General features: G+C 58.7%; 1 protein-coding gene across 2 annotated transcripts in view; it reads left to right on the top strand.

Annotated features, from left to right (window-relative positions):
* The first annotated feature begins 841 nt into the window (after positions 1–841).
* The window catches only part of IRF8 (interferon regulatory factor 8), a 20,777-nt gene continuing 10,077 nt past the window's right edge, over positions 842–11,541 (top strand). The window contains exons 1-3 of one of the 2 annotated variants that reach the window (XM_039227750.1): positions 842–869; positions 4,397–4,571; positions 9,698–9,881. In XM_039227750.1, coding sequence (XP_039083681.1) covers positions 4,398–4,571; positions 9,698–9,881 — 358 coding nt within the window. In that variant the 5' untranslated portion in view covers positions 842–869; position 4,397. Of the gene's footprint in view, positions 870–2,191; positions 2,228–4,396; positions 4,572–9,697; positions 9,882–11,541 lie in introns of those variants that run through there. The other variant, XM_039227760.1, reaches the window with a different exon arrangement.

An 11,541-nucleotide genomic window follows, 5' to 3' on the forward strand; every position in this document is an offset into this window, starting at 1 on the left:
TCTGACCTTCAGAGGGCAGTAGTTTCAGACACCTTTTTATCTGGGCACTTTTTTTTTTTTTTTTTACAGTCCCGGTTAGTTGCAAGCACTGGTCATCTAAGCCCAGATCTATAAGGAACCACATGTCAGGTGTAAGGTTAGCCATTGTCTGTGTTATTCGGGGCTTCCTCCGGGGGCGGATGCCTCCCACCCGCTCCAGGAACTTCGGCCACACTCAGAGACGATAGCCCGACCAGGCCTGGGTGGGCACTGGGTGGGGGGCTCTCCGCAGGGACCCACACTCCGCCTGCGGCACTCACCTCTGGGGTCCCCCACCCCGCCCCCGTCCCAGCCGGAACTTCCACTGGCCTCTGCGGTCTGCCCCCCATCGTAAGTCCCAGGGCCGGGACTCTGGGATCGGCGCCCGCCCCAGCCCCGCCGTGTCCTGACCCCCGCCCGGGCCCGCGGCGCCCTCACCTCCGCGTCTGACCCCGGCATCGGCCCGGGAGCCCGGGAGCCCGGCAGCGCCTTGACTTCCGCCCTCTGACACCCGCCCCCCGCCCTGCCCTTGGCCTGGCCGCGTGGACGCCCCGAGTCCCCTCGGGAATTCCTGCGGACACCCCCGTCCCACGCCGCCCCCGGGACCCCCGGCGCGGACCCCGGAAGGGCGCCCGGGCCCGTCAGCGGCCGCCTCTGCTCAGTGATTTCTCGGAAAGCCGAGCACTTCGAAGAAGGCGGGCCGGACGGGCCCCGCCCACGGGCCCGCCCCCGAGGCCCGGCCGCCGGGGCCGCCCCGTCATAGACCCCCGCGGGCGCCCGGCCCGGGCCGCATCCCCGGGCGGCGGCGGCGGCGTGGGAACGCGGGCGGAGGGCCGGCGCGGCGGCGGCAGGTAGGCGGGCGCGGGGCCCCGGGGCGGGCGGGCGCGGGGCCCCCGGCGGCGGCGGGCGCCCGGCTGTGCCCCCTCCCTGCCTCTGCTGGTCCTCGCGACCCGACCCCAAAGCCCAGGCGTGGAGCGCGGGGCGGCCGCTCCCTAAGGAGCTGAAGTTTGCCCCGAATACCCCGCTTTTCTTAAAATCTGGTTTGCGCGGAAACCTCGAGAATGGCCTCTCTGACCAGAGGACGTAGTGACCCCTTTACTGCAAGAGCTTCTCCTCCAACTCGGCCGAGTCCGGCCGCCGAGGGATCGCCTGCAGGGTCAGGACCCAGAAACCGCCCGAAGCCAGCCAGTCTGTGCGCCCTGGACGTTGCAGGGCGCGCCCCGGGGTGCTTCTGCCTGGTGACAGTCGGGGTTTGCGAGTGGCGCCCGTGCCAGCCCCGTGGTCCCTGGCAGGGAAGTCTGCGCAGGGCTCACAGCTAACAGGAGCATTTCGGTGTAAAAGGGGCGCCAGGGCCACGGGGAGACCGCTTCCCAGGGTTGTGGAGGCCGCTGTGGATGGAAACTAGAGACTGAATTTTCCAGAATTTAAAACTATCCCTGGGGACGCCTGGGGGGCTCAGGTCATGATCTCGCCGTTCAAGAGTTCGAGCCCCGCGACCGTCTCTGTGCTGACAGCTCGGAGCCTGGAGCCTGCTTTGGGTTCTGTGTCTGCCTCTCCCCTGCTTGTGCTCTGTCTCTGTCTCGGTCTCTCTCAAAAAATAGACATTAAAAAAAACAAACCCCGGTCCCTTCAGCATACAGGGAGATATAAAACTTTTTTTTTTTTTTTTTTTAACCCTACATTAGGAGCTGGTCCTTGAATGAAGGCTCTGAGCCTGCCCTTTGGGATTGTGTCAGGATCCTCCATGGACGGGATTGGGTTCCATCATTTCAGAAAGATTGAGGCCAAAGCGAGAAGCTGCCTTTAATGCTTTTGGTCGGGGGTTGGGGGAGATGGGGATCTTCGGCCACCAGGCCAATGCGCAGGGGCCCTGAGATGCGCCAGAGGGGAGTCATCGGCCGCCTTGTGGGCACTTCCTGGGAAAGTGGGTGGATCATCGCCTGCCTGGGAAGCCTGATCCCTGGGGCCCATTTATTGGGATGCAGATTAGCTCCAGATAGGACCTGGCCCATAAGGAGAATTATAAGCTAAAGTCAAGGAAGAGGAAGTTATAAACATGTGACTGGACTTATACATTTTTTTCTGGCTTGGCATTGGGTGGAATTAATTTGTTAGCGTTCAATAAATCATTGTGGGTCGTCATCCAGCTGGAGTCTTAGGTTTTTACTGCCGTTTAGAGTCTCAGAGGTGATCTTGGTTGAATATTCAGGTAGGGCTGTCCGCGTGCTTAGATCTCGTGACTTAACCATGGTTTTTCTCCACAGAGTGAGTGAAGTAAGATGCTGCCGGCGTGGCCGGGGCCGGTGGTGGGGGGGGTCAGGGTGCCTCTCGGGGTCTCAGTGTTCCCCCTGTGCGCAAATAGGCTGAACTTTTCCTCCCAGTGCCTCTCTCTCTTCTTTCCTCTTTTCCCGTTCTTGTAAATCAGCAAGGCAGTTGCTCTTAACATTTTGGGGGGCTGTGAATCCATTAGGAATCTTGATAAGAAGGTGTGGATCCACGTTCTAGAAAAGCGTCCAGAGAAACAAAATCTTGCTTTTCATTTCAGGCGGCTCTTGGAGCGCGAACTCGGGTTTATAAGCCTATGAGGACGCAGGAGATACACTGAGTGGGCACATTTCATTGAGTCGATAGATTCGCAGACACCACGCCTTCTGTTGTGTTCTGGCCCCTCACCCCTGTCCTGCACACAGCTCATTCAGTGTCTTTTCTCCAGGAGGGATCTGTGGGAGTCAGGACTCTGCTGGGTTACTTTCCTGGGGCGGGATTGGGTGGGGGTGGGGGGGGGTTGGGAGGGCTGCTTGTGGTGTCCCTCCCTTTCTCTTATTAGGTGTCCGTCCTAAACCTGCACCTTCTTATTTATAAACACAGAGGCTGTTTCGGAATCCTGGAACGCTGATGCACTCATTTTGCAGATGCGGAGAGCTCGGGAGCGTTCGGGTGCTTTTCCCACGCGCCTTTCTCCAGTTGGAGAAAAGCCTTTGCTGGGTCTGCGGTGTCCAAGTCCCAAGTCCAATTCCTATACGACCTGCTTCACCTTGTGAGACCCACAAGTGGGCATGGAAAAGTGACAGTTGGCACTTGGGACTCCCCTTCCCTCTGGGTGGGACCGGGACCCCCTTTCTGATCCTACAGCCACCTGCTGGGTGGCTGGGTGCCAAGTCATGTACTTTATGGACCAGCATGGCTCTGGATGTGACCACAGTCTTGAGGACATTGTGTCTTATTGATTGTTTCAAACCAGTTTGCCCAAAAAGGTCACATTTTAATCAGAAGAACAGAAATGCTTTTTTTTTTTTTTTTTTGGTGGGCCTCTGTCCAACTGCCTAGGGGATTTCCGCCCCTGTTCTTATAACCGTGGGCTGTGAGTCGATGTGGCATGGTTGTTCTCTCTTTTTCTCTGGGCTGCTGGGAAAGCTGCCTGCTCTGGCAAAAAGTTCTTCGAAGGGTGTCTTTGGGCACCCTGGTGAGAACCCCCCCATCCTGGCGCCTTCTGGAACTGTCTAGCCCAGCTAACTTGTCTGTCCTGTGGCCACAGTTGATGTCCATGCTCAACTGGTGGTAAGACTTCCCGAAGAAGAAAGTTGGAAGAAATAACATCTGTTTTTTAGAGAGAACCTTCTAAGGTCCAGGCACGGCCTCCGGTGCTTTATACGCGCCCTCCGAGCCCTCGCCGCAATGACGCCAAGCGTTGAGAGCTATCCTGGGGCCTCAGCCAGGGTAGCTGGCACCCAAGGTTAAATGATGGTTCAAGGTCACCCAGGTGGGAGACGGCGGGACTCAAGTGGGGCCCCAGCTCCGTCTAGTTCCCAAACCCTTGCTCTTATCATCAGCCCAGATGTGAAGGAACCATCTAGAGTGGGTAGCCTTGAGGGTCTCTTCCTTCCTGGCACACACAGGCATCGTGTTTACTCACGAACGCTGGTCAGACTGGCCATCAAGTAATGGAGTTTGTTCTCGGAGTGATGAGCTTCTCATTAAAGGGACCTGATGATGTAAAAGTGATTACTCCCCGGCTCGTGCTGTAAGTGGAAAGGTGCCCTTCGATGTGGCTGTGTTTGCCCAAAACAGAGCGAGGGGCACAAGCTGGAGTGCCAGGCGGAACCCTAGGAGGGGTGCCGGCTGGCTGCTGGGAAGCTGCAGATTTCCCGGGGACCTTCCAGTTTTCCTGCAGGGGTTAAGGCCCAGGGGAGGCATGGCCTCCCCACGGCAGGTGGCCTCGCGCCCCAGGGTCCATGGGTTTCCCTGAGCCTGGCACCCGCGTGGCAACCCTCTGATCTTCCTGGTAGCACTTCTTGGCTCATCCGTGCACGGGGTGCTGCGATTAAGGAGACGGTATTCGTGACATCACAGAATGTGGGTTTTTTCCCCCCTCTCCAAGGATGTGTGACCGGAACGGTGGCCGGCGGCTTCGGCAGTGGCTGATCGAGCAAATCGACAGCAACATGTACCCAGGGCTGATTTGGGAAAGTGACGAGAAGAGCATGTTCCGGATCCCGTGGAAGCATGCAGGCAAACAAGACTATAATCAGGAAGTGGATGCCTCCATTTTCAAGGTACGGACTCGAACCCCCTCCCCACATCACGAAGGGGTTTCTGGCTCCCCCCCTCCCCTCCCCGGCCCGTGGAGGTGTTGAATGACGTCTTTCTTACTTGTCAATCTAATTTCTTAAAACAAACATTGACTGAGTGCTGACTGCGTCTCAGAAATACATCCTGGGTGACTTTTCATCTGTTGTGTGGTTGAATCACTTCGAGGTCGTGTGTTCTTGGCATTTCCCTGCCGAGGAGACTAAGGGCACCTTTATCACCCATGCCACCGTTTCTTTTCCACGAGGACCAGCCAACCGGGAGAGAGTACTTCTCTGAGGCCCTGAGACCAAGGCCTGTACCCCCTGGGCCATCGTCTAAATTCCATGAAGAATTCTAGGAAGGGCGTAGGGCTTCAGTTTTCAAAGTTACCTGCCTGGCAGTGTAGGGGCGGCTCAGATGAGAGAGACGCCATCTGTGATGTCTTCCGGGGCCGGGTGGTGTAGGGTGGCCTGAACCTGCAGCAGGTGTTGAAAATAGCCTTCCTTCCCTTGAGAATAAGAAGCACCCAGGCGTGGAGAGGCTGGCTCTTTACCGCCCGTGCGAGCGAGAGCTTGCCCTGGCCCACGTGTTTGTCTTCCCGTCCACACGTGGCTGTGCTGCTCTCCTGTCCCTGTAGAACCCCTGAGAGAAGGGACTTGTCCCAGATCTCACGGCCCTTGGGTGATGGGCCGCCAGCAGCCCGCGGCCCCGAGCCTGAGCCGGACCGACGAGCACAGGTGTTGTGCCGTTGCACCTACGTTCAGGCAGGCGAGCAGGAGCCCAGCTGGGCTGTCAGAGTCCCTTGGGGGTCATGGTCACCTGTGGGCTTCTCTGAGGCTCCAGGAACGCAGGCTTCACGCCCTGGGAGATGTGGATCCATAGGTCAAGGTGAGCCCAGGCTTCTACCTATGCAGATGGATGCACCACGGGTGGCTGGCCCTGGGCGCCCTTGTTCTGCGGGCATCGGGGGTCCAGGGAGGGGAGAGTGGGTGGGTCTGGGGGAGGGGCGGGGCAGGCTGAGGTATGGAAGGATGGGAACCGGACCCCGGACCTCGGTGAGGTGAGGGAGGGAGCGCAGGCCGGCAGGGACCCGGATGCTTCTCCAGGGATGTCTGGTCTGCCAGCCCAGCCAAACAGAGGTGACGGGTGGTGATCCTTGGTGATCCTCAGTGGCCCCAGAGAGGAGCACAGGCAGGTGACAGCTGGCTTCGCGCGCAGAGGCGCTATCCGTGCTCCTGGGGTGTGCAGTGAGGCTCCCCCTCTGAGCAGTTCTCTTAGCTCTGTAGTCTGGGATCCCGGGGCTCTCCGGGGGTCTGCTGCCAGGGACCAGCCCTCTTCCAGGGCCCGCATGGGCGGACACAAGTGTACTCACTCACCTTCGAGGGGGGGCCAGCAGATTTCTTCCCATCAAGGACCCCAGCTCGGGAGTCTGGATGCTGCCGGGGTCTGGCCTTGGTAATCGCTCCTTTATCACTCTTGGTGGTGCTTTTGCCTTTGGGGATCATGATGAACCCAGCTCCAGAACGACTCTGGCTACATTTAATCAGCGCCCAAGGTTCTGTGGGCCGTCGGGGAATTCTAGATGGTAGATGGCTGCGGGCCAGAGCCCCTCAGCCTCGGCACTGTTGACATCCGGGGCCACCTGGTTCCTCCTTGGGGGGCCGTCCTGGGCACTGGGAGCGGTTCAGCACTGGCCTTGGAGTGTGACATTACCAGGGCCGCCTTGGGGGGGGACAGCATAATCCCCCCCGCCCCCCCAGAACCTGGCAGGTTGCTGACCGTGGCCACAGTGAGCAGATTTAAGCAGATGCGTGGGGAACCGCGGACATGGTTTCAGGGTGACCGTCACCTCTCCGGGAGGGAGGGGGGCCGCGGCTCCTGGGGACCTCCCAGGCTTCCCCTTCACCCAGCTCCCTGCTTCAACTTATGCTCTGGGGGTAATGAAATAAAGCCCCAGATTTATATGTCTTATGCAACGCCCTTCATGGCCGTTTCAACAGCATCAAGAAAAATGTGCAAGATTCCCAGGGCTTCCGTTCATTTCGCAGTCGCCCGGTGTGGCAATCGGACAGAAGCCCACAATCTCAGCAGGAGCCGGGTGGGAGGGGATGCGGCCCCCAGGAGGGTGGCTCGCTGGCGAGGACAGAGGGAGGAAGCCACGTGGCTCTGCCCTGCACCACGCTGGCTGGGTCCCACCGTCCGACGGCGCGTCCCTGTGAGGCCCATGGGAAGCGCCCACAGTCAGGCTCTGGTTGGATGGGGCTGTTTTATGGATACTCTTTATTTTTTAAAAAATTTTTAAACATTTATTCATTTTTAAGAGACAGAGAGAGACAGGTGTGAGCAGGGGAGGGACAGAGAGAGAGAGACACACACACAGAGTCCAAAGCAGCTCCAGGCTCAGAGCTGTCAGCGCAGAGCCCGACGCGGGGATGGAATTCACGAACCGTGAGATTGTGACCTGAGCCGAAGTCCAATGCTTAACCGACTGAGCCCCCAGACGCCCCTATTTCATGGATCTTTTGGTTATGTAGAGAAAGTTCTGTTTGAAGTATTCAAAGAAAACCTTAAAAAATCCATGAGTTACGAAGATACAGTGGAGCGTAAGGGGCTGTTTATACCAGAGAATTCCTCACTGACGGGAGGTAGGGTCCTGCGGCCGGCCTCGTGGGGCAGGGCCAGAGATGGGGGTTGAACAAGGCGGAGCTCGTTGGGTGCCGGCCCCGGGTGCACCGAGGCCCACATCGCCACTCTTACTTGTTTTCCAAAAAGTATTTTGCCTCCTTTTCATAAAGCCAAGGGAGGAAGTCCTCGTTAATTGAGGGTCGTTTCTGTCCTCGACCAGCGCTGTGACAGGCCTACGTGAACTTGACCTATAGCACAGATACTTCAAACTCAGTAGGCCTTCGAGGAAAAAAATCAATAGGGCTGGAGGCGAGGTAGCTGATCCCGCCCGGGGCACCCCGGACCGCAGGGCCCGCTTCGCTCTGTCACGTCCTGGCGTTCTGGGGGGGATGTGAGCCCTGGACGGATGGTAGAGCAGTAGACTGTGCATTTCTGGCTAAAAGGCAGCTGCTCCTGGGAGCGTCTCTAAGCCCGTGTTCCCCAAGGTCCATTTTTTGATGTGAATTAACCAGTGGTTCTCAAAGGGGGTGGGGGTGGAGGAGTGTGTCGCAATCTTACCTCCCCGGGGACCCATGGCCGCCTCCAGAGACATATCTGGGTGTCACAGCAGGGGTGGGGGTGCTGCTGGCATCCAGCAGGGGGGAGGGGGCCACAGAGGCTTCGGGCCCCCAGCCACGCCCAGGACGGCCCCGTCACAAAGTACGGAGAGACTCTGACTTAACGTAATAGAAGGTTGAAATTCATGCGTGCTGCGCCTTCCTTGAAAAAAAGAAACCAATGCACGGCCTGCGATCCAGTTAGTAAATCGTTGGACAAAAGATCAGAAGGGACCGAGAGCCATTTACTGCAGGAGACATTTCTAGAGGGCAGTTTGCGTCAGGGGAGGGGTTTCGCTCCTGGGCGCCCACAGCGACCTTCTCCGTTGGCCTCCGGCGGCGGCACACGGTCCGAGCTCTGGGCGTCAACAGAGGCGCAGACACTGGTGTGGCCTGCGAGGTCCTGACCTGTGTGCGGGGACGGAGAGGCAGGACTGCGGTGAATGGGGCTGCGAGCCAGGGGTGTCACGGAGGGACTGCAAGTGTGGCCCCCGGGCCGCCCGACAGTCACTGGGGTGCAGGTTCCCAGGCCCCAGGGCGCCTGGGGGGGCTCAGGCGGTTGAGCATCTGACTCCTGATTTCGGCCCAGGTCATGATTCTCAACGGTTTGTGAGTTCGAGCCCCGCGTCAGCTCGGAGCCTCCTTGGGATTCTCTCTCTGTGTCTCTCGCTCTTTCTCAAAATAAGTAAATAAACATTTGAAAGAAAAGATGCAGATTCCCAGACCTAACCCACGCTTACCGAATGAGAAGCTCAGGGGCAGGGCCCAGGAACCTGCATTTCGTGAGCTTCCCAGGGGGGCTGGTGTGGGCATTAAGCTTCAGAGCTCTTGCTGTAGTAGACTGTCATTGGGTTGGCAGTCAAGACAGTGGGGTGTAGCCCCAGGCGGGGTCCGCTTGGAAAAGTCCCCTTTGGAATTGCATTTTCCTGACTGGGAACGAGGATTCCCTCCAGACCGTATATTCTCACCGGCTGGAAGGCGAATCCGATTTTGTCTGACAGCGAAGGTTATTTTCACCTGACGGCAGTGACCTCCTCGTTGGCGTGTCTGGATTCCAATTTTGAAATCGTGAAAGCTGCCCGTTCACACGTCTGTCTGAATTGTCTTCTGTTCCGCCCCCCTCTGCTTGTGGCTGTTAGGCCTTCAGCTTTGAATTTCTCGTCCTCATTCGGAGTTTCGGGTCTGGAGAGGTCGGAAAGGGAGCTGCGGAAACCCGACAGACACACAACACATCTCGCTGCCTTTCAAGCAGGGCCCCGGGGGTGGGGCGGGAAGGTTAGAATAAATGCCAAAATGCAAAACAAAATTTCTATTAAAAGTAGCAAGGCAGTGGATGACCACATTGCGCCTTCTTGCAGATGTTCCCTTTTCATGCTAAGCCTTAGCTAGGGGTTGATTTGAAAAAGCAGCAAATTGTTCTTTGTTTTGAACATTCTAGTGAAACCATGTGCGACTTCCTCTTTGTGCTAGCTGACCTCAGGCTCCTCCTGACCCTGTGGTCCAGGGAAGGAATGGCCCAGAGGCAGATCCGAGATGTGTGTGTGTGTGTGTGTGTGTGTGTGCGTGTGTGTGTGTGTGTGTGTGTGTGTGTGAGAGAGAGAGAGAGAGAGAGAGAGAGAGCGTGCGCGCAAGCTAGCCAGGGGCAGGGGCCTGGGCTGGATTCAGGTTCAGCTGCGTGAGTCTGGGGGAAGGTCCCCTTCCTGGCCCTGGTCTTTTCACATCTGTCACAGAAAGTGCTCCTGAAAGTCCCCAACGAGAGGTGACGGCCAAAAATGACTGTCAGGACCAGCGAGAATGTGCTGATCTTGACCACGGCCGTGGATATCTGCGCTCGGGGGAGGGGGGTCAGGGCGGCCTCGCATTTCACGGGCTTCTTTCTGTTCCTTCAGGCCTGGGCAGTGTTTAAAGGGAAATTTAAGGAAGGAGACAAGGCCGAGCCAGCCACTTGGAAGACAAGGCTACGCTGTGCCTTGAACAAGAGCCCCGATTTTGAGGAAGTGACAGACCGGTCCCAGCTGGACATTTCAGAGCCGTACAAAGTTTACCGCATCGTCCCCGAGGAAGAGCAGAAATGTAAGTGTCCCTGACGGGGGATCAGCCTGGCGGAGGCGGCCCGGCCCGCGGGCCCCACGGGGGAGCCTGGGTCTGGCGGGGGGGGGGGGGGGGCCGGGCCAGTGGTTTTAGCCCAGCCGATGGTCTGCTCCTTTGCGTAAGCAGACGCGGGGCGCTCTTTCCCCTGACGCCGGCCCCCATCCGCCGGCCAAGTGGCAGCTTCCGTGGGAGGAAGGGGTGGGGAGCTTGGGGCCGCCAGACGCGGAGCTCACAGTGGGACCTGCCTGAAGCCCAGTCGCGGGGTTAGACAGTGTGGATGACAGATTCCGTTGGTTTTCCAGCAGTGCCCAGAGGGGCCGGGGACAGTCAGGTGGACAAAGAAGGGACGCCCCATAGGCCCGAGGGTCGAGTTTATGACTGCGTTTGGGGGGGACGGCGCTGTCGGCCGCATCGCCGCAGACCAGACGCGCCTCACGCGGTCGCACCCTGGCGGTTACTGGGGAGCTCCGGTCGTGACGGTTCGCGAGTCCTCCGGCTCCGGAGCCCCGGGCGGCTGTTTGCGGGGAGATTAAAGCAGGGGTGGCAGACGCCCGCCTCGCGCCCGCCGCCCCGCCCCCGCCCCCCGGTCGGGCCTCGCTCGTCAAGCGGGATGCGCTGAGCTCCGATCCGGCCTCCAGACCCTTTCCGGAGGGGCCGGCCGTGGAGCTGGCCTGAGCGGGCAGCGCCGGCCCGTGGGGTGGAAGCTAGTCACCGTCACTGGTTTGAAGCGTCCATGTGACGCACCGGTTAGCCATCAGAGGTAGCGGTCAGGCCGCCGCAGCCGTACCCTCTTCTCCAGACCTGCTCTTAGTGGCCCAGGAATGCCCGGGGCACCCGCACAGAAGTGAGGGCCCCGGACACTCCCCAGGGCTGTGCAGAAGTTCCAAATGCGAGCCCTTCCCACCGGGGGAAGTTTGAGAGGGTCGACACATGTTTATTTATTCTTGAAAGAGAGGGAGACAGAGCATGAGCAGGGGGTGGTCAGAAAGAGGGAGACACAGAATCCGAACTGGGCTCTGAGCGGTCAGCACAGAGCCCGACGCGGGGCTCGAACCCGTGGACTGCGGATCCTGACCTGAGCCGAAGTCGGACGCTCAGCTGACTGAGCCCCTCGACATGTAATTTAGAAACCAGTTAAAACTGTGAGTCTAGGGGCGCCCGGGGGGCTCAGTTGGTTAAGTGTCCGACTTCAGCTCAGGTCATGATCTCACGGTTCGTGGGTTCGAGCCCCGTGTCGGGCTCTGTGCTGACAGCTCGGAGCCTGGAGCCTGCTTCACATTCTGTCTCCCTCTCTCTCTGCCCCTCCCCTGCTCATGCTGTCTTTCTCTCAGAAATAAATAAAAAACATTAAAAAAAAAACAACCCCAAGACTGTGAGTCTACCAAACAGAGAGTGAGTCTGGGCCTCAGAGTCCTTTCGCTCACTCACGAGGGAGCAGCATCGTGACAAGGGCTGAACAGAGGACAGGAGGCGGGGGGTCGCACGTGGTCAGCGAACCAGCCAGGGACCCTCCCCCTCAGCGTGCAGCCATCGCTGGGGGGTCATCTGTTACTTGGAGCTCATTGTCTGTAAATTAGCACCGAACTTGACTGAGTCAGAACCCTAATCGATAGTCAACAGTAAGTCAAACAAAGTGACCCCC

This window comes from Hyaena hyaena, unplaced genomic scaffold (genome assembly GCF_003009895.1).
Source record: "Hyaena hyaena isolate Hyena2069 unplaced genomic scaffold, ASM300989v1 scaffold_1, whole genome shotgun sequence".
NCBI lineage: Eukaryota > Metazoa > Chordata > Mammalia > Carnivora > Hyaenidae > Hyaena > Hyaena hyaena.